Raw genomic sequence first — 25,987 nt, forward strand, 5'->3', positions numbered from 1 at the left:
CCAACAAACAAAAGTCCAGGACCAGATGGCTTCACAGGCGGATTCTATCAAACATTTAGAGAAGAGTTAACACCTATCCTTCTCAAACTCTTCCAAAAAATTGCAGAGGGAGGAACACACCCCATCTCATTCTACGAGGCCACCATCATCCTGATACCAAAACCAGACAAAGAAAATACCTTTTTTGATAGGAAAGCATGGACAGTTTTTCAGTGCAGGAAGTGTAAAGAACATTGTGCTCAGTGTCAAAGAACAAGTCATTCTCTTTCTTACCTACACAGGCTCCGTTGGGTGAAAGTTTGAAACCTGCAGCGCACTCACAGCGGTAGCTGCCGGGACTGTTGATGCAGTCGGCATTTCGCTGGCAGAGGTTATCACCGTTGCTGCACTCATCAATATCTGAAAGAGCAACAATTCCATTTTTAAAACTTCATTATTGCATCAGTATTATATTCACTTAACCAATTTGGTGATCAACTCCCAAATGCTATAGAAGAAACAGTAAAAATCAGAAAACTGCCTAAAAACCAGTTATGTCTGCCAAACTTTTTTGGATAAGGTCACACATCATTCAGATTACCTTCACAGACCAGGAGCAGGTCATTGTAGCTGAATCCCGTAGGGCATTCACAACGGAAACTGCCAATCTGGTTAATACACACACCATTTGCACAAATGCCTGGAATCTCTTTACATTCATCAATGTCTGCAATTGAACAGATGTGATCAAATATACAGGGTTCTGCTTAATGTATTCACCATAAAACCTTGAATAATACTATGTGTACACTGGAGTGAAAACACACAGTGTCACAAAAATCAATTCTATACAAGTATGAATGATTTTGTGGTTTATGAAAGCATACAGACCATAAGATATTATATCCTTTGAACAGTGATGAAAAAAAATGAAGCAGCTGATCAAATATACCAAGTGATATTAGTGTCAATATAGCAAATGAATTTCCTAGGGAATCAAGCTTCCTCTTAAGTTACATGTCAGGCTCCCCAGACTGCTATCAGCCATCTGATAAAGCCAGCTATGTTTTTTTAATTTTATGTCCTTTGTTATACATGAATTGATAATGGACACTTAAAATTATATTGTTTATTTAATCTTTGCAGAAGAAAAGTAGATTGTGCAACAGAAAGTACATTCAGGAGGAAGTGATTTATACAATTAATAATTCTGCAAATTCATAAGTAGATTGGGAGAAAGGAATACTGTAAAAATACACCCAAAACTTAAATGTATACTTATGAAAAAACAGATGGTAAAGGTTAAAATAAAGTGGATTATTTAGAGTCATGTAATACAATATTCATGAAGAGGAAAACTAAAGTTTCAGCTTGATATGTACGAAATCTTGAGATAGTCACATAACTATCATAACTCAATCACCAGACTATGTTGATGGACTAATCCCACTGTTAAAACTTGGTTAGAGGCTCTAAACATGTTATTTCTTTCTTGTCTAACTATATTAGATCCAAATACAGATTATTATCTTTTATGGTACTTTAAAAACACTGAACAAATTTTTACAAAATGCTACATGTATTAAAATAAACATAATTTAGTAAAAACTCACCAACAGCTTTTCCAGTGTGAATGTCAAAGGTGAATCCAGGAATATTTCCACATATAGTTTTAAAGTCAGCTTTAAAATATAAACAAAGCAAATGCACTCTTAAAATTCTCAAACTCCTTCAAAATAACATTTTACATAGTATTACTTTTACTGACAGATGTATTTTATATTATTCACAATGAGACATTTTAATTTCAATTATATTTATTTGATAACAATGCCAGCTTCTGCAAGAAGTGAATCTAGGCACACTTTATCATTATTATTATTGCTATTCTTATTATTATCATCATTAACTTTTTACTGCTCTGATATTAGAAGTAAATCATTATGAGATTCAAAACATCTACTTTAGGCATTTAAATTCTTTGTATTTGGATATGGAGAGCTTTAAAAATGACCCGATTTACACAGATTGAAAAACCAGGTTAGTGTACCAATTTAAAAAGGGATTAGAATTGCACAAAGGCATAGGCATGCAAAAATAATTCTGTAGTGGTGAAACATGTTAACAATGAGTAATGAATGAGACATGAATTATGTCTTTTTTTAACATAAATGTCTATTTGTTGGAATGTGAAATTTGAGGCATCAAAAACAATGCATCGTGGAATAAAACAGAGACTATGAGAGTCACTCCACATAATTCACCAAACTAATAGTCTAATTTTTAAGAAGCATATTTCTTCTAATGCCCACTGCTACACACATGAATAAACCTCTTGAAAACAGTATCAAGTAAACACATACTGCAGACTATATGCCAAGTGCTATCTGGGGAGGGACTTTGTCTGTTTCATCCACCATTATTCACCAAGCATCCAGAACATATAGAAAGGCACATCACAGATGCTCAATTTAATGGCTTCTAACTGCATGGCAATATGAGAACTGTAATTTGTATACATCATCTCATTTAATCATCACTATAGGGACTTCCCTGGTGGTGCAGTGGTTAAGACTCCATGCTCCCAGTGCGGGGGGCCTGGGTTCAATCCCTGGTCAGGGAGCTAGATCCCATATGCATGCGGCAACTAACAGTTGGCATGCCACAACTAAGGAGCCTGTGAGCTGCAACTAAGGAGCCCACCTGTTGCAACTAAGACCCAGCACAACCAAAAATAAATAAATAAATGATCGTCCTTATGACCATATCAATTAGTCACTGTCACCACTGATTTTTTATCCTTATTTAGCATACGAGGAATGTTTCAGAAAGGATAAATAATCATGGCAGAGATGTGATTTAAATACAGACCAGTCTATCAGACCTAAGCCCTTTACTTCCTCTCACCTAAAAAAGTAATATTTTATTCCCCAAACCAATGATTTTCAATTTCTAACTGGTGAAGTTTTCAAATTACAGAATTATAAAAATGTTCCTATTTGTTTTTTTTGGAATAAAACTAGGGCAAGATAGAGCTAAGAAAATCCACTTGTGCCAAAGCAATCTTAACACATTTTTGACTGGAGATGTATTACAGCCACAGGCATTAGTTTCTGCAAAAATCCCCCAGTCAATAATGTATTAAGAAAGAAGGACAGAGCTGGAGGTATTAAGAGCCCTAATTTCAAACTATACTACAAAGCTACAGTCATCAAAACAGTATGGTGCTGGGCTTCCCTGGTGGCGCAGTGGTTGAGAGTCCGCCTGCCAATGCAAGGGGCATGGGTTCATGCTCCGGTCTGGGAGGATCCCATGTGCCACGGAGCAGCTGGGCCCGTGAGCCATGGCCACTGAGCCTGCATGTCCGGAGCCTGTACTCCGCAATGGGAGAGGCCACAGCAGTGAGAGGCCTGCATACGCCAAAAAGAAAAACAAAAAACAGTATGGTGCTGGTACGAAAACAAACACATAAATCAATGGAACAGAATAGAGAGTCCAGAAGTAAACCCACACTTATGTGATCACTTAATTTATGACACAGGAGCCCAGATTATACAGTGGGGAAAACACAGTCTCTTCAATAAATGGTGCTGGGAAAACTGCATAGACACTTGCAAAAGATTGAAACTGGCCACTTTCTTACACCATATAAAAAAATAAACTCAGAATAGATTAGAGACTTAAATGTAAGACTGGAAACCATAAACTCCTAGTAGAAAACATAAGCAGTATGCTCTTTGACACTGGTCTTAGCAATATCTTTTTGAATCTGTCTCCTCAGGCAAGGGAAAGAAAAGCCCTCAGGCAAGGGAAAGAAAAGCAAAAATAAACAAATGGGACTACATCAAACGAAAAACCTTTTGCACAGTGAAGGAAATCATCTACAAAATGAAAAGGCAATCTACTGAATGGGAGAAGATATTTGCAAATGATATATCCAATAAGGGGTTAATATTGAAATATACAAAGAATGGTCACAACTCAATATAAAAAATACAAACGATCTAGTTAAAAATGGGCAGAGGACTTGAATAGACATTTTTCCAAGGAAGACATACAGATGGCCAACAGACACAAGAAAAGATGCTCTATGTCAGTGATCATCAGGGGAAGGCAAGGCAAAACCACAATGAGATATCACCTCACACCTGTCAGAATGGCTATTATCAAAAAGACTACAAATAGGGCTTCCCTGGTGGCGCAGTGGTTGAGAGTCTGCCTGCCGATGCAGGGGACACGGGTTTGTGCCCCGGTCCGGGAGGATCCCACATGCCGCGGAGTGGCTGGGCCCGTGAGCCATGGCCGCTGAGCCTGCGCATCCAGAGCCTGTGCTCCACAACGGGAGAGGCCACAACAGTGAGAGGCCCACGTACCGTAAAAAAAAAAAAAAAAAAAGACCACAAATAACAAGTGCTGGTGAGGATGAGGAGAAAAGGGAACCCTTGTGTACTGTTGGTGGGAATGTAAATTAGTGCAGCCACTATGGAAAACAATATGGAGGTTTCTCAAAAAATTAAAAATAAAACTGCCATACAATTCAGCAATTCCACCCCTGAGTATTTATGGGAAGAAAACAAAACACTAACTCAAAAAGATATATACATTTTTATGTTCTCTGCAGCATTATTTACAATAGCCAAGATATGGAAGCAACCTAAGTATCCACTGATGGATGAAGTGATAAACAAGATGTGATATACTGTATGTATATATATACACACACATATATATACACAATGGAATATTACTCAGCCATAATAATGAATGAAATCTTGCCACTTTCAACAACATAGATGAATCTAGAGGGCATTTTGCTAAGTGAAATAAGTGAGACCAAGAAAGACAAGCAATGTATGACTTCACTTATATGTGGAATCTAAAAAACAAAACAAACAAATGAAACAAAACAGAAACAGAATCATAGTTATAAAGAAAAACTGGCGGTCACCAGAGGGGAAGGGAGTTGGGGGTTGGGCAAAATAGATGTGAGGGATTAAGAGGGCCAGATTACCAGCTATAAAATAAATAAGTCACAGGAAAGTAATGTATCCATAAGGAATGGTCAATAAAATTGCAATAACTTTGTATGGGGACATATGGTTACTAGACTTATTGTGGAGATCAATCCGTAATGTATATAAATGTCAAATCACTATGCTGTAATCCTGAAAATAATATTGTATATTAATTATACTTCAATTAAAAAAAAGAAAAAAAGAGAAAATTCATTTGCCCACTGAATTTAAGCCACTGAGAAAGGCCCCATATGTCACTTTTCACCATGCCTCTCCTTAATTTCATCATGTTAAATGAAACATTTTAATAAATATATCCTAACTAATACTGTATTTGGTAACAAATGCATAACCATTGTTTCCTATTTGTCCTATTGGTTCATCTCTTAGTATCTACAACTATTAAGAGTGATCCCTTCTCAGGTCATAAAGGAACCTGAGTGGGCAACAATTTTAAGACAATTTTTTTGCTCTTGTCTCTATTATTGTTCAGTTTTTCTTTCAAAAGAATCTGTGCTTGGAGAAAAATTTTACTGTATAAAGACCAGTTCTCTTTTCTGCCTAAAAATTTCAGGTAAGTTTGAGGGAAATGATGCATAAGGAAAACTTTGACACTACATTGCTTTTATGTTAAGTTTGCTCATCAAATCCATTTTTTGCATATTTTCCAAGGTCGAACTAAAAAGATACTCACTGAGCTTGCTGGACTTTATAAATGACCACAAATTTTTAAATCAAAATGACACCTTCTAAATATAGCACAATGACACACAATAGTTTCTCAATAAATACTTGTTTTATGAATAAAAGAATAAGTAAGCAGCACGTTTTAAGATAATGAGTTTAAATGGGCTAGCGTTATAAATTTTAATTTCAGCAATGCGGCTTATTTTCAGGATCCAGACTCCTACTCAACAGACATCTCAGGAATTAGTGTTTGAATCCCAAAGAGGGCTGCTTCAGAAACCGAGCCATATGAGCTCTTGGATATTTTCAGAACGGAGTGTGTCTGCTTTCTGTACTTTTAGTACTTTTTGCTTTTCCTCTACTGTTACATGTATACCTGTGTCACTGACTCGGCCTTCAGCAGAAGCAGGAGCTGTGTGCTTACCCGTTCCTGGCGTTGGGCATGGTTCACAAGGTTTGTTCCAGGCTTTGCCCACATTGTATGTGCAGCAGCACATCCTCTTTGTCACATTAAAAGGCAACTCATTCTCACAAGTGGTTCCATTATAGCTTCTGTAGCAGAAGCTTTTTCTCATGTCTACATAGAGAAAAACAAGTAAGCCAACCAATCCTATCAGCAAGCAGCTAATAGCAAACCCCACATACCTGGACACACCAAACTTCCTCGATTAACTATGAAAATTTTCACAGTCGTTTGAAGGTATCTTAAAATAATTCCTTAAGCTGAACACAAATCATTTTTAGATAAGCATCTTTCCTGTTTTTAAATAAGGGGTTTCATTTACAATTTTCTTTGGGGGACAAAGTTAATAGATACTTCTCTATTCAAATGCATTTATTTAATTTAAAAAGGATTACATGTTAAATTTTAAATATTCTCTTATTCATAAAATAATGTTCACTTTACATGAATGGAAAATAAAAATTATTCAAGAATATATATTTACAATATTTGATGAAATTTTCTACCTGACTCATGCTTTGTAACATGCAACTATGTAGCCAAAGTTCAAAAATATGGTACAGACCCAGAAGTTTATAAGACTTTGAAATACTTCACTATTCATAAAGATTTAACTTCCAAACTTTCTGAATAATAATTCTGAGATGTAAGTATCTGGGAGATAACTGTTGGCCAGGAAGCCAGCAACTGTGACCTAATCAATCTCAGAGACCTTTACCTACCCATACAGTTGTGGCCTCCATTGACCTGCATGTATTCAGGTGGGCAAATGCAGGTGTAATTTCCCAGGGTGTTGTAGCAAGTACCAGGTCCACACACACCAGGATGTGCAAAACACTCATCAATATCTAGAGGATGCAAGAATGTCCATTAATTAGTAAATATTTTCCCCATGAATTTATATCACTTAAACTACTGAACAAAGCATATAGTTGATTCCCCAAATTCATGTTTTTATAGAATTTATCTTATTTTTATAAAATTTAGAATTTAAAGCAATTACATAGGAAATGCCCCCAAATATGCATTTACATGATATAAAACATGTCCTTCTGAAGAATAAAAACCTAACATTCAAAAATAAAGATGATCAAAATAAACTATTCCGAAGTGGCAAAAAATAACTTAAATGGCATCTATACTTTTTAATTGAAATTTCATATTCGTCAAATGGAATTGCTTTAAAGCTACTTTCCTCTTATGTCATTGAAAACCAAATATTAGTGTCAACTTTAAACTGAATGCAGTTAGAAAAGCCTCTTTCTTTAAAATTAAAAAGGCTTTCCTTTCAAATTAGCACCCATTCAGAGATTCTAGAAGTAGCACAGCTGCTGGGTAATTCTCCTTATTAAATCATATTTCTTCCAGATGCATTTATCTAACATGTTCCAAAAGAAAGGTTATAATGGAAACAATTACATTACATGTTTAAGGTTCATTTTTTAGAAGCATTCATTCATTCATTCCATAAATAAATACTGAGATTCTACTGTAAGCTAGAACTTGTAGCTATAAAGATGAAATAGATGTGGATCTTGCTTCAAGAAGCTCCCAGTTTAGTGGGGAGACAGACTCTAAAAGGATGATTACACCGCCATGTGAGAAGTTGGGGATGGAACCAAGAAAGGCATTTGCATAACCTTTGAACTGCTTCATACTATGTTGTCCAACATTTAAAAGTTACTGAAAATATTAGCCTAATGGTTGCATTGAAACTTATCTATTTTTCTATATAAAATATAACTTATTGGTATTTGAACTAATAACTTATTTTGATACTGAATGTTTTCATATTATTCCAGCTTCCCCCACTTATTACCAACCCATTTACTCAGAGAAAAATAATGGTAAATTGTGGCAAATAATCTGGAAATTAATTTATCTATCATCATACAACTTAGCAGCACTGATAGGAAAAGAAAAAAGCTATGAACCAGTCTCAACATATCCTTTGATAAAATTTCAAGATGGACCCTTTTTCTCCAGTCCTGACCAGTAATTTTGTTTTAAATAGCACTAATAATTTTTAGGTATAAATTTATCTCACCTTCACAGATGCGGGTTTCCTCACTGAGGTAGTAGCCTTGAGGGCACTCACACTGGAAGCTCCCGAAAGTGTTGATACAGTTTCCACCCTGGCAGAGACCTGGTAACTCCTGGCATTCATCAATATCTGCAAAAGGGGAGACAGCTCAGATACCATCATGAAAGATAAGAGTTACTATGAGAGCTTTCAAACGTGTGATACTGTAAGACCTGCAGACTTCCACACATCCAAGTGAATGCACACTTAGATGAGAGGTTTATTCTGACCATGAATTTTCTTGGCTTTGTCATGGAACTTTGCTATAATCTGAGAAGAGTAATTACAGCAAGCTGAGGATGATTAAAGTTGCGGATAATTATAAAAAGAGTTTCTCTGCAGAACAATCACACATCAGGTCACTGCAATGGGTCAAATCTTTCTGATTTACAAATGGTTATTCATCAGACTGGTAATTATTCATCTGTAATTTTGCAAAATAATCTTGTTGGGACTGTTCCACACTAACTTTTCTACCAGATTTGCTCTAAAGTAAATTCTTTACCTTGTTTAAATCTGGTGACAATTAGAGGTATGCTCACCTTCTAAGATGATTGTGATGGGGTTAGGTCTGAAGCCTTCACCTCCAGGACACAAAGTGTAATATTCAGCTGCAAAACAATGGAAAAAAAGAAATTTGATACCTGTGTGCAAGAGGCTGACAGTGAATTAGCACTTAACAACTGCCAGGCTCAAAGCGCATATCCTAAGGGGTGTATCTATATTTTCCTTAGTGCCTTTTCAAATACATTATCTTTAAAAAGTACATTACATTTTACTTGAAATAAGATGATTACTTCATAAATTATATACAAAGCAGAATAACAAAACCCATTTGCTTTTAATTAAAGAAAAAGATTATTTTCAGATAATTTATATCACAACCCTTTTGGCTAGTAAATAAAAACTAAAAGACTCAACAATTCAAAAGTTTCACCTATGTTCATATCAGGACATACATTTCAATTTAAGACATAATATGACTGGACTTGAGGAATACAACTCACCTATGAACCTGAACTAAAACAACTGTGGAAAAGAACCAGGAATGGTCTTTATCTGTGACACCAGGGAGAACTGATATTATCATCATTCATATTGGATTGTGGTTAAAAACTGTTTTTTCTTTTTAGCATTATCAAGAAAAACAGTAAGAAGAGAGGAATTCAGATTCCTTTTATATGACACACTCTTGGCTGGTTTCAGTACAATCATTGAAAGTAGTCCAGATTCAAAGTTTTGACCCTCACTACCTCCCCCACCCCCTAGCACCAGAAGAAAATGGTAGCTAGTGCTCAGCTACCAGTGTTTCTTTCCTCTTGTTCCGTTCCATACTCACTGCTATTGACAGGGGGGCAGGTCTCGCAGGGGTTCCCCCAGGCCTTCCCCAGAGAGCAGCAACAGGAGGAGCGGCTGACGCCCACCCCAATCTCAGTGTTGCAGGAGAGACTCCCGTCGCCCCGAGGACCGAACTTCAGGTAACAGTTGCCCACTCGATTGTCTGCAGGGCAACACAGGAACTTAAAATTGTCCTTATCAGAGTAAGAATGCCTGTTTTGGAGAATGGTCACTCAAATGATGAAATTCAAATTCTGTACATTAATCCCCAGAACAGAATAATCTCTTGCTTTAAACTTTTTCAAAACTGAGTTGCAGGAATTAAATAAATTACACTTTCCTACATCTAGACATCCATATAGATCATGGACCAAACAAGATAGTAAGCAATTACTCATGTGGGACATTCTGGACCTTTAATAATATGATTGCAAAAAATGTTTCCTATAATCAATCTATAGCATGAGTTTATCAATAAAGGGAGTGAAATCCAATATGTTAATTTAAAGCAATGTATCCTATCACTGAAATATTGATAACGCCATCTCCTTCCTCTCCTCCCCATAATCTCCACTCTCCCACAGTTTAGTTTCAATTTGCACATTGAGTTTTGCAGGTTTTGGGAAAGCTAGTCTGTAACAACTTTAGGGAGGCTACTTAAGAGATCAATGAATCTCAGCCTTTGTCTTGTCTCTATCCATAATTACCATCTAGATCACCTCATTAGTTCCATGACTTTAAATACTATCAAATTTGTGGTTCCATCTTTCACCTCTCCCCTGAACTCAGATCTTTCTGCCATGTGCCTAGTATTTGATTTCTCCTCTTAGATATCTAAGGTATTTTAGAGTTAACACGTCTAAAATCAAACACTTGATACTCTTTCCTCCACATACAAAACCTGCTCCAATCCTCTCCCAGGCTTCTGCATTTTCAATAAATGGAAACTCCAATTTTTTAATTGCTCAGGCCCTATACCTTGCAGTCAAACTTTGAATCCTTACTATCATGCCTTATTCAATGCAGTAATAAGGTCTGTCAACACTACTTTCAAAATATATCTGGACTCTGATGACTTACCACTGCTTCTAAATCACTACAACCTGAGTTCAAGCCACCATCATCCCTCATCTGGACTATTGCAATTGTTTCCTAACTCATCTCTGGACCCAACTATAGTCTATTTTCCCCACCATAGCCGGAGTCATCCTTCAGAAGCATTACCTTAGCCCAGGCCACTCCCAGTGGTGTCCCACGTCAATCAGAGTAAAATCCAAAGTCCTTATTACAGTCTACCAAGTAGTTTTCATCTCCAGCTGCACATTATAATCACTTTGGCAGCTTTTTATTATTTTACTTTTCTCTTTTTTTTTTTTGGTTTTGTTTTTGTTGCTGACTCCGGTGCAGACAGAGGTGTTAACTCATGGTTCTGCTCTTACTAGGCTGTATTCATTCATCCTTCCTTCCTCCTTCCCTCCCATTCTCTCTCTTTTATCTCTGCTCTCCATTCTCATTCCTCATCCCCTACCCAACCATATGAATGTGTTTAATATTATTCTTCTGGTCTCTGCTCCTGCAAAATTGTATTTTTGTTTTCGTGTGCAAATTTTAAATTTCTATAAATGGTATTTTGTCGTATACCTCATTCCATCTTTATAACATCCAATCCGTCAACTCCACAGTATTCAGCTGTGATTCTTTTTCAATCTATCCACTCTCCAAATATGGCTTCTAAATTCTTGCCACTGCAAATAATGAGGCACTGAATATTTTTCCTTACGTTTCCGTATGGGCCTGTAAGTTACTTTATTTGATATCTAAAGCCCAGAGAGGAGCTGCTGGTTCACAGAGTTTGCATATTCTTAGCCTTCGGTATCAGGAAAAACAGTCCTTGTTATCTGCCATATGCATCCAGTAAACCTTTTTAATTTTTTATATTTGTAAGTCATTTTGAAAATAATTTGTAGAAGAAAAAGGCACAAACAACCTTACTAGAAATTTTAATGGGAATTTAATCATAGCTAACTCAAATTTTATTCTGTATTTTCTTGGTTTTGAAAAAATATACACCTGAAATGGTCCTATAAATGCCATTAACTGCTTGCCTGTCAGTTGTCATGCATAAACCTGAAACATATTCATTTTGTAAAACTGATTCCACATTTCAAACACATCTGTCCTGGCCAATGTACTGGACAGGGAGCCAGGCAACTCGGGACACTGCTGAATTCAGCTTTGCCATGTGCAAGCTCTGAGACCTTGAACAAATGACTGCACCTCTAGGGCCCTGGTTCTCAAGTCTGTGAGAGGAGGTGGTGGGAGCAGATGTCTCAAAAATTCCTGTTTCAAAATATGACTTGGAAGATAAGCAGGATAAAAGTGACCATATATTTTGGTAATCTAGAGTTTCTTCAGGTAAAGGACTACTATTTTGTTCTCAAGTTAATTGTAGTAAATGGTCATCACAAGAGAGTATGAGTATTTAACTCTATGTACTTCTATTCATTTGTTTCATATAGCTTTTGCTTACCAACACAACCCACACCGGTGGGGTTCAGCTGGAAATCGGGTGGACAGTTACACTCATAGCGACCAGGAGTGTTGACACATAGGCCGTTCACACAGTTTATTGGATCTGCACATTCATCAATATCTAGGAAAAACATTTAAAATGCCCACATTAACATCTTTACTTTCCTTGTGCATACTGCTGTTCCGAAGAATTTGGTGGAAAGTTTGCAAGTCAGTAGACTAAAAATCTTTAGGAGGGACTCAGAACAATGAAATAAAAATGAAATACTTCTATACACCTAAAGCAGTTTCCATAGATCAGTCACACAGTATTCATGATGATATCATTTAATATCCTTAATAAATAAATTATAATGAAACGTTGCAATTCTGAAGAGAAACATTTTATCACTTTGTTTAATTAAACTTAAACATATGTATTATATATTTGTACATATATGTGGACATCACAAATACATACAAAGAAATACTTTACTAATTTCGTGTTGGATATTTAATATTAAGTTGTTTATATTACAATGGATCCATTCAATAGTTAAAAATAAATGTATCAGCCAAGGGGGAAAGGGGTGGGGTGTGAGGAATTGGGAGACTGGGATTGACACATATACATTATGACACTATGTAAAAAATAGACAACTGATGGGAACATACTGTATAGCACAGGGAACTCTACCTAATGCACTGTGGTAACCTAAATGGGAGGGAAGTCCAAAAGGGAGGGGATATCTGTATGTGTATGGCTGATTCATTTTGTTGTGTGGTGGAGGCTAACACAACATTGTAAAGCAACCATACTCCAATAAAAATTAATAAAAAAATAATAAAACAATAAATGTATCAGAATGTAATTTTCTTTTTCAAAAAAATGCATAGCCCAAGGCATAGCAGGCTAAGCAGAAATTTGAGGAACTTCTATATCTAGCACAAAATGTTCATTTCAACTAATAAGAACACAATTAAGCCCTTAACTGGCCATACCTGTACAGTTCCCTCCGGTTCTGTCCAATTCGTAACCATCATCACAGATACAATGAAACATTCCAGGCAAATTATTACATGTTCCAAAGACACAAATATTTTGGAAGGAGCATTCATCGATATCTGGAGATTAAAAAAAATAGTAATCTCTTGATTACAAAGACATTTAGATTTACTGTATGACATTAATAAATTATTCTATCTCCTCAGATGTTTTTATGCAGCAAAAAATTTTCTTTTTCTTTGACCAAAGATGTCACATAAATGGCAAGCAACTAATGTTTATATGGGTCAGAAATATGAAAGAATATTATCTTATTTTATTGATAGTATTTTACTGTCTTGACCTGTAAAATACTTCAGAAAAAAATTGGCCTAGGGCATAAAAACCTTTTAGAAATTAAATATGAACGTGTTAAAGGAATAAGATTGTAAAAAATTAAAGATAAAAACAAATTCAAAGATTATAATAATTAAGTGAAAACAGATGTTTTATAAACATCTACAACATACAAAATATACAACATAAATATTTTAAATATTAAATATATCTTTTAAATTATTTAAGTTTAATTTTTTAAACTTCTTTCTTGTTATGTAATCTGATCTGTTATAATAAAGTCAGTTATAAACAGGGAAAGAAGTTTTTTCCCAGTAGTGTGTAATAAGATCATCCATTGCCCCACATTCCTCCAAATCTCATTAAGATATCTCTATTGGACTGAAATCATAAATTCAGTTTATGAAAGTCTTCCATGAAGCTTTAACCCAAAATAAACAAGAAGTTATTACTCCTCATTCGTATGAAAATGAAGGCATAGTGTGCCTGTACAGCTGTAGAAGTAATCTGTATTTCTACTCATAGGAAGAGGATGGACATTTTTGTACACAAATTACCTCATATCCTGAGAATGCAGACCAGGCATGCCATTTTAGGCTAGACTAGACAAGTCATTCTAAAATGCTGTCTTGAGACAGTTATATCTTAAGTATAAATGGGTCTTTTGGTCATTTATGATTGTCAAAATAAAGCATTGCAACTATCTTATATTTAAAGTATAGTTCAAATTGTGTCTAGAAGTTCAATTGATGTGTAAAGTTTTCTTTACTTGTGTTGGGGCAATAAACAATGTTATTCTTTTTATATAAATCAGTAAAGACTCATTAAGTTAGTTTATAATTGAGTTGTGTTAATCTATAAATTGAAGTGGAATTGTATTATCAGCCTTCTGCATATGCATTTTACTTTTAAGTGAACTTTATTAGAAATAACTTCCATTTAAATAAAGTAAAAGTTGCGTGGAATAAGGTATTTTAAGAGAATACTGCCTTGTTTTTATAAAATTGATGCATATTCAGAAATTTGAACAATACAGAAAAGTGGTGATAGGAAACAGAAAAGATAGGAAACACAGAAAATAAGATAGCAAGAACAAAAATCACTCAAAAATGCTTCTATCCAGAATTATCATTGTAACTGGATGAACACCATTCCAAACATTGATATTTCTCAGTGCATATTCACAGAGAGTAAAGCTGAAACAATTTCCATGCATCAGATCAATTTTTCATTATCTCAGTATCTTCTAAAATGCTTTCTAATGGTAAGAATTGATGAAAACACTAAAACTGTATCATCTTTTGGCTTTATGTTAAAATTCAAACACAATTTTAAGACAGTATTAATGGATTCTATACAATGATGATTAACAATTAGCATCCATATGTTTCCAACTCATTTTTGTTATTCATATTATTTTCACTTTTTAAATGTTCATGGCATTTACCATAATCTCTACAGCATTTAGTACTAATTCTTTAAAGGAAACAATGTTTTTATTGTCACTTCTCCATTTACTTCTTGATTGGCTGTTTTTCATTGCTGATAAGTTGTGTGTTTTTTTTGTTTTTGTTTTTGTTTTGCCCAAGACAAGAAGGGAGATCCCACAGGTGGTTTGTTTCTGAATTATTTCACTTGTCAGGATATGTCTATTGTCTTTTTTTAAAAAATAAATTTATTTATTTTATTTATTTATTTTTGACTGTGTTGGGTCTTCATTGCTGCGCGCAGGCTTTCTCTAGTTGCGGTGAGCAGGGGTTACTCTTCATTGCGGTGTGTAGGCTTCTCATTGCGGTGGCCTCTCTTGTTGCAAAGCATGGGCTCTAGGCGCGGGGGCTTCAGCAGTTGTGGCGCGCGGGCTTCAGCAGTTGTGGCGCGTGGGCTCTAGAGTACAGGCTCAGTTGCTGGTGCAACTGGCTGAGTTGCTCCTTGGCATGTGAAATCTTCCCAGACCAGGGCTCGAACCCGTGTCCCCTGCACTGGCAGGAGGATTCTTAACCACTGCGCCACCGGGGAAGCCCTGTCTATTGTCTTTATAATTAACTAACTCTGAGGTATAGCTTTCTTGTCACATGTGTCCTTATAACTGTGAGGGCAGCATTCTAATGTGTGTTGGTACTGAATGTTTGTTTTGTTCATGACTTGCCTTTTCTATCTGCAGTTTGAAGAATCTCTTATTACTTAAGTTGACAAATTCAATAAGGTTAAATAAAAATGATTTACTTCTTTCTGTATATTCAGTTCCTTCTTCTATTTCAGGAAAATGTTTGGTTGTTTAATACTTTTTTTCTATTCAATTTTTAGGGACTCTTCACTTCAGAAACACCCATTATACTTAAGTTTATGGTCTTTGTCTTTTCTCTAATAGTGTTAATTTATCCTCTCCCCCCTTTTTTTCACTGTGATTATCTCACGTCCATTCTCTATGGTAGTAATTACATTTTCATCTCCTCTGTTCTTTGCTGTGTCTATTTAATTGTTCTCTTATTTTGCTGCACTGGTCCACGTTTTTTGTTTCCCTTAACTCTGCAGTATCTCTTTTTGTCTTTTTTTTCTGTTTTTATAATCACTTTGAACTTGTTCAATCATATGTTTTTATTAAGGTTATCTGAGGTACAATATACCTATGCAAAATTTGCTCTTGTTCCTTAAGTAGTTTTCCTCTACTCTGGATTGATTATCTGCTTTTTGTATGCTTTTTTTGTTGTTGTTGTTTCCATAGAACACCTGCACAGTTACTGTTGTTTCAGTTTGTTTACACATTACTTGGTCAGCTCTTTCAAGAGTTTTATATACAGTTGATGCTTGAACAACATACATTTGAACTGTGCAGGTCTACTTATACATGGATTTTTTTCAATAGTAAATACTACAGCGTATGTAGTGCAACTACACTATCTGCAGTTGGTTAAATGTGTGGACATGGAACCACTAATGCAGAGAACTGTGAACACTGAGGGCCGACTACAAGTTATACACAGATTTCTCCCCATGCTGAGGGTAAGTGTCCCTAGCCCCCATGTTATTCAAGTGTCAACTGTACTCTGAGATACAGTTTAGATGGAGCTTCTCGACATCCTCCCTTCTTTTTTGATTTGGGCTTTCTTTGGAAGACAGCTTGGGGTATGGGTTTCATTATAGCTTCTATTCTGTGGCCCAGAGTTTCATAAGGTGGGGGAAGAGGAGAAATACGGATGGGAGGACCTCCACTGGGCTCTGTGTGCTCTTTGTTGGTGAACCTGGGCCCTGCTCTCTCTTCGGAAATCATACTAAATGCTCTGTATCTGGGTTTACTCCATCTGATGGAGTCCTAACCTGTCCCTGAGGAGGTTCTTGCAGGTTCTGTACCTTCCCATTTTGGTGAAGAATACTGGGAAATGGCCAACTCCAGCAGTTTTTTAAACTCTATAGAAATTCTGAGAATTTATGATTAGAGGTAGATGCTGAGTGGAAAATGTTGCTTAGAGGATCAATTCAAAGGGGCATCAATTTATAATAAGATGGGAAAATATCAAGGAATTAAAGTAATAAATTCAGGATAAACTGTCTAAATGTGCCAGATCTCATAGAAAGAGAGAAGACAAAACCATAGAGAAACAGGCAGAACCATGGAATTGCATTTTGTGGATCTCAAAAGTTGGCATCTGGTTAAATGGAGCAAAGGGTGAGCTACATGTGTGCCACTCTCAGGTGCCCTGGCAACTGGGATTTCTCTCCATGGAAACAACATATTTTGGGAAAGCCAACATGAGAAGGAAGTACAGTAAACAGAAACTATTTAGCATCACCTTGAGGGAGGTTCTGCAAGAAGTTTTGGAAGACCCTAGGCCACAAATAATGGAACAGAATTATGAAAGGGAAATGCTGTCTTATGTATAAAGGATTAATTTTGAAATTTTATGTTGGCAAATGTGTCTGGCTATTGCTAACTTGTCCCTTTTCCCACCAATTCTTGTCAAGCTGACGTGGGTAATAAATCATGTAATTCCATAAACACATTGACTCACAGTTTCTACTAATTGACTTCAATGCTTAGAAGGAAACAGGACTAGGAAAAAAATAAAGCTCATTCTACAGATGCCTTGTATAAAATGGTTTAGGTTCTGCCCAACCTAGCAGGTCAAAGTAGAAGCATGAATACTTTCAGTTCCTAATATCATCTTCCCAGAGCCTACTATTCATTCTCTCATTCTGATTCTCTTCAAATTGGTAGATATTTATGGAAATTGCCATGATCTTTTAGGCACACTTTCTTTCTTCAGTGACACTTCTGGTGGTGGGGCAGAGTCAGGCTCTACTCCAAGCTACCCCAGATTGCATAATTTTTGTTTGCTTGATGCTGGTGAAGAGTGTGTGTGTGTGTGTGTGTGTGTGTGTGTGTGTGTGTGTGTGTGCGCGCGCACGCTGGCATTTACTATTTCTGTTCATTTGATTTGATACTCATGTAGGGAAAGCCTATAATCTGGTTTCATTTTATAATCTTTGCTAGCAGTTAGCCTGAGTTTTTTTTTAAGGTTTTCTATGAATCACTAATTTTGTTAAAACCTTATGGCATATGAATTGTTTTCAATCCTTCTCCTTTATTTACATTTTCACGTACTTTTATGAACACAATGATGGCCCAAACTCTATGTAATGTGAATTGAGTCTCTAATGTAAAAGAAAATCCAAATTCTTTTTCTTGGAAAGATATCACACTAGTCACGAAGTCCCATTTCTAGGAAAGTAGGTGATGTCATAACTTAGAGGCAGGAGACATGACTATTAAGCAAAAGGTGTAGTTCTTGATGAGTCCCTGAAGAGGACTTCCAGTCCCAGACATACAGACAGTTGACTAAAGCATAAAGGTAATGCCAAAAATGAGCTACTTAGATTTTGATAAACACATTAAATAGCAGTGATTGAGGTACACAATATATTTTAAAAGCTGAACAGTTTATCCACATTTCATTCATTTAGTGATAAAAAAAGAAATAGTTAAAAAAAAAAAAAACGAATAAGCCAAAGTTCCAACTCTTGGCTCTTGGCCAGGAAAACTTCATAAGAGATGAAAGCCACCTTCATCATTATTCATTCGGCAAAATAATCCATGCTTAAACAAATGACTTTTATGTGTGCAGCATGTGCTGTGTATTCTGCTTCCAGGTGGAGCCTGTTCAGCCCTTTTTGTGGTTTCATTTGTTGTAGTTGATCCAACTTGGAAATGAGTTGGAATCCTGGTGACCCACCTTGGCAGGATCTGCTGTCTGAGGCTGGAGTGAAGCCCATCTCACACTCGCAGCGATATGCACCCGGGACGTTGAGGCATTGTCCATTCTCACAGAGATTTATGTTTTCTGCACACTCATCAACATCTGTAGAAGGAGCAAATTACATCTCTATTAAGTTCCAAATCTCATGACATTTTTTTCTTTGCTCTATAACTAAACCAGTCTCACTGGCTTGAGTTAGTGCTCATTAACATCAAACAACAATTATCCATATACACCTAAATAAGGGTATACAACTTGATAGCAGAGCTGTTTATGCCCTAACATTCAATTCCATTATGATAAACAGGAGGAACGAGGTGTCTCTCACATCTGTCTCAGTTCTCTTTAATGCTAATTTGATGCATCTGTGTTACACCAACATCATTTAGATATAACCAAGAACATTGGAATTAATCTTAAAATGGTGTTAATTCATTTGAAAACATTACAGTATTAAAATGAACAACTTTTTCACTAGTTTAAGTATTTTTAAGCAAGTAAGGGACACTCTAAGGGAGTGAGGAAAGTTTCTTTCATGCCATTATAATCTCATTAAAATATTCTTATATTTAGGGCCTAACATTTGCCAAGGAGTGTGCTAGCTGCCTGACGTTCATGTTTTCACTTAGTTCACCAACCCTGTGAGGTTTACAAGAGGAAGAACCCGAGGCTAAGAGGAGGCGACTGATGCCTGGGAGTCACAGTGATCTAGTCTGCGGCTAAGCCAGGGTCTAGGTCCAGCTGTGTCTGATACCAAAGCCATGCCCCTGCCCTCACACCACGGTGCAGAGACATGCTAAGAAAGATGCAGTACCCAAGGTTTAAAAGTAAGGAAGCTTTACAACTGAATAAACATGTTTTCTTAAAGAGGCATTAGAAAACTGTAAGTCTGTGTTTTTGATGTCACTAATTAGAAAAAACTATCTTTTAATTTGGGGTTTAAAGTGTGCACTGAAATTCAACTGAGAAACACCTATCTCTCAAGCTTAAAAGTATCATTCTTTATGTCCAGCAAGATGATCTAGTCTTTTACGTGAATATAATAAGTGGATGTTTTATCCTCAAGGAATGCAGAGTGAATTTACTCACATTCATTAAGCTCTTATGATGCATGTTTCTAAGCTCTTTACTTGTATTATTCCATTTAATCCTTTCAATACCATGTGATAAACTGAGATTTTGATAAACACAATAAATAGCAGTGATTGGGTAGGTCATAGATTTTATTTTAAGAAGCTGTATAGTTTTCCCAACATGTCATTCATTCAATGATATAAAAGAAAAAGGGAAATAGTATTTATTATTATTATTACCACCATGTCCATTTCAAAATGGAGAAACTAAGGACACACAGGTTAAGTCATTCACTTAAGGCTATATGGCCAGTAAGCAGCACAGGCAAGATCTGGATCCAGATGGTCTGACTCAGAGCCTGTATTTTTGACCATTATGTTAATTAATGAATAAAAGGAAATGACAGTCACTAAGAGTACATGATAGTAATAAATGCCATTATTTTAAAAATTTTCCAGGTTTTTGTGTTTAATGTAAGCAAAAGATACATATTCACCTTAAGTCAAGTGTAAAAGCAGAGGTAGTGATTTCAGCCTCCTTTAACTACAGTCTTCTTCTGATGATGAAAACATACAGAGTGTTGCATGAAAATCAGGACCTCACCCACCTGAGCAGGTAAATCCATCTCCAGTGAACCCTTCGGAGCAGGCACAGCGGTAGGAGCCTGGGGTATTGACACACTGAGCATTTATGCTGCACTGGTGGGTTCCATTAGAACATTCGTCCAGATCTGCATGTCAAGAGAACATAGCAATAAAGTTCAGAAATGAAAATGGAATATTTAAACACCCAGGAAGATTTTCATTTGTCTTAATTTAAATGTAAACTGGCCCCAAACTGGCCAAATGGAATGTATTTTAGTTTACTGGTCAAGTTGCAGTTCTATATAATTTTCTAAGACCTCAGACCTATGATCCAAAGTGTTCATGCTACAAACATGGGCCAAAATAATTAGTTCAAGCGTTTTGTGAGCTGTCTAATCAACTAGAATTATAATGTTTAAAAGAAAACCAGGCCTAGATTTCTTTCCGATTTCTACCGAGGGTGAATTTTATCATTGGCTACCTTATCACTAAAAAAGGAGTCAATTTTCAAGATAATACTGAATTTCAGAGCAGGAAAATTACCATAGAATTTTCAAGTTCATTTTATAGATGAGGAAACCAAGATATGATTCTTGACCTCATGGAACCCCTAGTCTAGTGGAAAAGACAGATGTTAAACACAGAGAATTCAATTAAATTTAATACTGTCATACATGTACCATGAAGAAAAGTTACAAGGTATAAGGAAATAAGAAGGGTGTCTAATTTGGATTGCAGGAATTAGGAAAGCTCCACTGAGGAAGTCATTTTCAGTTAACTTCGCATCTGAAGGATGAGCAAGAGTTGACCTGCGAACAGAAGTAGGGATGGGTCTTCCTTGCAGAGGGAACAGCACGTATGAAAACACTGAGAAGGAAAAGAGCTTTGATGTGACAAAAATTAAAGGAGGTTAGAGTGACAAAGAACAATGTAGGAGACCAGGGATGAAGGAAAGTGAAGCTGGAGAGATAGTGGGAAGATGCCATAGGGTCTTGTAAACCATGTGAAGGAAGCTGAAGTTTATCCTAAATTCAATGGATTAAGATGACAATTGTGAAGAAATCAGATCCACGGTTTAAAAAATCTACCTGGCTGCAATGTGGAGAATGGATTGCGGGAGGACCAGAGAGGGAGTACGCCAACATATGAGGAGGTTCTTTTAGCAGCTAACGGAGAGAAAGGGCTGGGGTGGGGGGCAGATTGAGAGAGAGAACGGTTGTGATGAGAGCAGGGGGATGGAGATGGAAAGGAGTGGAGGGATTTGGATGCCATTTTGGAGTAGAGGTGCCTGGACATGGTTAAATCTTTTGTATTAGCGGCAGGCTATTTTTCGATAGCTGGCCAGAGTGATAGATGGACAAGAAGCACAAAAAAAGAGAGGCTAGAGGAGGGAAAAACAGTAAACAAATGGGACTAGAAAACTGGGAATGGGGATATAGCTGAAAAGTTGTGAGATTAATGATAGAGAAATGGCTGGACTCAAGTGGGTAGCTAGTGGACTTAGTGACACCGTGAGAGAACCTTCCTTAGCAAAGTTATTTAAAAACTATGTTAACTCAAATTCTGGAGTCAGCTCATAAACATTTGACAAGTATAAAACAATTGAGTAGGTAAGAAAGTACATTCAAATTAACTAATATTATTAATAAGAGATCTTAAAATTATCCTTTAATTCTTGCTGCAGGCTTATCAGGTTTTAATGAGTAATCATGGGGAGGTCGGTTTTGCGTGCTTTAATTTGTATTTTAGATAGACCTGGATAATTTTTACGAGTTGCAACATGCTTTATTGTTGAGGCACATAAAACACTGAACGTACCAAGCAGCACTATGAATGACATCAAGGGTAAAATCCAGTTCCTTGCCTCACAGCTATAAAGGACTTATTAGACTTTGGTCAAGAACTATAAAACTTGGAGAATGGCAACTGCCTTCACATTCTCCTTCTAATCTGGCTTCTTGGAATCCAAGACATTTAGATTTCTCTGGAAGAAGAATTCTATTTTCTATTAAGAAGCTGGTATTGACCACTTACTATAGACCTAGGTTATCTGAAAAAAATCGTTTCATTCCCTTCATTTATTTCACTGGGTTTTAAATCTCACTGTTACTCTATGAAAAAACTGGAAAAATATATTAGTCATGTTTCATCCTACAGCTGTTTGGATTTCTGGCTGCACATCAAATAATTTTTACTGAACAACACCACATTAAAAAGCAGATGCCAAGGCATACTGTTGTAATTTGATCATTTATACCAAAGTTAAAGGAAACTCTTAGGCAAGAATTATCTTGCAACGAAAGACAGCCTTTAATTTTCAAGAGAATAAATGAAACTAAGAGGCATGTTCCTATTTAAGTATGTAGGTTAACAACTGTGCAAAGAAGAGCCTCTAGGGATTCTGTGTCTTAGCGAAGGTTATTTACATTTGCAAAATACTCACCAATACATTTGATGCCATTTCCAACCCAGCCTTCTCTGCAGCTACATTTGAAGCTTCCTGGGACGTTTAGACATGAGGCATGCATGTCACAGTTGTGGGCACCAATTTCACACTCATCCACATCTGAGAAACCGTAGTTAATATGAAGATAAGATACAACCTAGTTAATTCTATTTCCAAGAGATTTCTGTATAGGCAAAATTTTAAAGTAAACACAGAGAAAACATTAACGTCACTTTTATTTTTAATATGTTTAGACTCCAACAGGATTTGGAAGTTCATGATCCAAATCAAACAAGGCCTTCCCTGAAAGAAACTGCCAGCCAGAATATATAAAAATAATCACTGGAAATGTTTTCTGGAAAATGACCAGATGCTTTTATCAGTATTATGTATATAGTGTCTGTGTATGTGGTACACATACATATGAACATGCAGAGTTCTTCTTTCGTTACTTGCTCTTTCCTGGAGGTGTCAGCTTAAGGCCTAGGCTGCAGTCTAAGTCACCCACCACCTGGCCTGAGCAAAATACCACACTAAAGCCTTGAGCAATGATGGACATTTGGCCCAAAGCATTGACCCTGGGAGTTCAACCCCCATCCGCCCTTCAAAAGGCTAAAACTATTTAGTAGAGAACAGGAATAAGAGATAAAATGAATGGGGTGAACAAAGAAAAAAAGCGAAGAGAGGAAATTTGGGCAGGGAGAAGAGAAGGCAACAGCAAATGGAAAGAGAGGAGGGAAGAGCAGAGAAAAAGATGGGGAAAGAAAGGAAGGAAAAGAGTCTAAATATAAGTTTTAGATTAATTTTTGTTAGTTTAAAAGAACTGTAAAACTCAGCAAACACCTGGGATTCCTCCAGGTCTTTTGGTGCTTCTTCCTTACGTATACCTCCTGTTTGGGCAGGAGAAAGTGAACGCTGCCCCAAGAGCTACCAGGAGCACATCAGAACCATGGGGGCCAGATTCCACACCCATTCTCCCACTCCGTGACCAAGCACGCAGCCCGGTCTGCGGCTTGGTAGCGGAGACCGTGCTCATCTACCACAGAGAAGAGACAAACGCATCACACATGCTCTGGGCCAGTTACTCATCACATAACTGTCACAACCTGGTGTGGGTGAAAGTACAAGAAATTCCAGGGAACAAATGATGCTGAAGGTTAACCTCTGAAATATAAGAAGCTGAAACACAGGGGATACAAGCTTGAGACCTACCTGTGCATCCCGTGGTCCCCTTCTTTACTGAATATCCCAGCTGACAGTGGCAAATGAAGGATCCCTTGGTGTTCTCACATTCCCCAAACATGCAGATGTTTGAATTTAAGTCACATTCATTCACGTCTAGGAAATTGATTTTCAACACCTTGGTTAATACTTGTTTATTCTAGTAATTCAAAAGCTATCTTTTAAACTGAATAGCATACTAATGAGATACACAAATAACGTTTAAAATATAATGTATTTGCAGGACACAGTATTACAGATAAATATATTGTCTTTAAGGATTTTTTTTTCAAATAATTCTTCCTTTTTGGCTTTCACATCTTCTAATACAATGGTTTGAATTTTAAAAATAACCAAAAAAGCCTTTTCTTCTTAGGTGCGCGCGTGTGTGTGTGTGTGCACACTGTACATAAATATTTATCCTGTTCTTATGGTACCCACCAATGCATGTTTTCATGTCCATTGAAGCCATGAAGCCATCATAACACAGACAGCGATACTCTCCAGGAATGTTGGTACACTGCCCACCATCACAGATATCAGGATTATTTTCACATTCATCAATATCTGATGATACAAAATCAAAATCAAATGAAAAACGGATGACTTTTATTAAGCTCATGCATTTTTTTCCATCCAGTTCCACACAAAATATGTGGAGCCAGATTTGTAAGATAAGATTAAGCAGATGTACAAAGTCTGTGTATTTTCCTTCCTGTACCTGCACACGACCTCCCATCTGGCATCAGGGCATAACCTTCACTGCAGCTACATTCATAGCTTCCTTCTGCATTAGTGCACTGGGTGTCACAGCCTCCGTTCATTATCATACATTCGTCAATATCTGTAAAAACATTGCCACCACGTTACTTGTCAGAGATACTGCCTTAAAAAAAAAAAAGAGAGTTTTTCTACTTCTTCTTAAACAGACAATGCTCCAGTGACTTTGGATTTTTCATGTTGATTGATCATTGTAACATTAGCCTTTCTTAGTTCCTCTCATTTCCTTTTAGACAGCATTTCATTTGACATTCAGCTCCTGTAACCTAAGATTAAAGAACTCAGATATACCATATAGGATGAAATATATAGAGAAATATAGGATGTTTCTTATTATAAAACCAAAGGTTCCTCTGCAAAACCACCAAACCATGGCATCTGCCCCCATTCTTAGATTTGTTTTTAGGACAAAGGACTCCCATCGGCGTCACTATATATTCCGTGCCAGAAGCATTCCTCCACTGACTTGAGAAATACAACTTCCAGACCTGCCTGGTCTACCCTTACCTGTACAGCCCTGCCGGTCTGGCGTGGCCTGGTACCCAGCATTGCAGGAGCACTGATAAGTTCCAATCATGTTTACACATTTTCCATTTCTACAGAGATTGTCACTCAGGGAGCATTCATTAATATCTATAAAAAGATACACAGAGTTAATGTTTTATGAAATCACAACACCACTTAAAGTATCAAGAACATGCAGCATCAGAGCAATGGTCTCCAAAGGGCTTTATTTACTTCAGGGGGAAGTAAGATGGTCTCTTGCAGCAATTCAAAGAAAATGCCAGAATCTATATTTCTCTTAGTTCTATCTGCAACAGTGCTCTCCAGTGGAGCTTTTTACATTGATGGAACTGTTACATATCTGTGCTGTCCAATATGTAGCTGTTACTGAGTGCTTGAAACATGGATACTGTGACTAAGGAACTGAATTTTTAACGTTATTTAATTTTGATAAAATTTAAATAGCCACGTGTGGCTAGTGAGTACCACATTAGACCACATCCACCTAGCACATGCCAGAAATAAAGCTTGTTAATACTTAATCTATGAATTTACACTGGCACCCTCAGCTGGTCTTAATTGGATGGTTACGTGTTGTCTAAATAACATGAAGGTTCCTGAGGGAAGACAGCTGGTTCCAAAAACAGAGGGGCTGAAAATAGGGCCCTCAGTTTTTAACTTTTCATGGCATTGTGTTTACAGGGCCTG

The 25,987-nt window shown here is 36.7% G+C and overlaps 1 protein-coding gene across 1 annotated transcript in view; it reads right to left on the minus strand.

The window, feature by feature from the left end:
- The window catches only part of FBN2 (fibrillin 2), a 231,120-nt gene that overhangs the window by 35,133 nt on the left and 170,000 nt on the right, over nucleotides 1-25,987 (minus strand). The window contains exons 28-44 of the mRNA XM_060146231.1: nucleotides 25,283-25,408; nucleotides 24,717-24,839; nucleotides 24,437-24,562; nucleotides 23,987-24,112; nucleotides 22,772-22,894; nucleotides 20,352-20,474; nucleotides 18,647-18,772; nucleotides 13,079-13,201; nucleotides 12,096-12,218; nucleotides 9,567-9,728; nucleotides 8,770-8,838; nucleotides 8,192-8,317; nucleotides 6,867-6,992; nucleotides 6,106-6,258; nucleotides 1,593-1,661; nucleotides 581-706; nucleotides 274-399 (exon numbers count right to left, since the gene is read on the minus strand). Of these exons, the coding sequence (XP_060002214.1) occupies nucleotides 274-399; nucleotides 581-706; nucleotides 1,593-1,661; nucleotides 6,106-6,258; nucleotides 6,867-6,992; nucleotides 8,192-8,317; nucleotides 8,770-8,838; nucleotides 9,567-9,728; nucleotides 12,096-12,218; nucleotides 13,079-13,201; nucleotides 18,647-18,772; nucleotides 20,352-20,474; nucleotides 22,772-22,894; nucleotides 23,987-24,112; nucleotides 24,437-24,562; nucleotides 24,717-24,839; nucleotides 25,283-25,408 (2,076 nt within the window). The remainder of the gene's footprint in view (nucleotides 1-273; nucleotides 400-580; nucleotides 707-1,592; nucleotides 1,662-6,105; nucleotides 6,259-6,866; nucleotides 6,993-8,191; nucleotides 8,318-8,769; nucleotides 8,839-9,566; nucleotides 9,729-12,095; nucleotides 12,219-13,078; nucleotides 13,202-18,646; nucleotides 18,773-20,351; nucleotides 20,475-22,771; nucleotides 22,895-23,986; nucleotides 24,113-24,436; nucleotides 24,563-24,716; nucleotides 24,840-25,282; nucleotides 25,409-25,987) is intronic.

Source organism: Lagenorhynchus albirostris, chromosome 3, assembly GCF_949774975.1.
Source record: "Lagenorhynchus albirostris chromosome 3, mLagAlb1.1, whole genome shotgun sequence".
NCBI lineage: Eukaryota > Metazoa > Chordata > Mammalia > Artiodactyla > Delphinidae > Lagenorhynchus > Lagenorhynchus albirostris.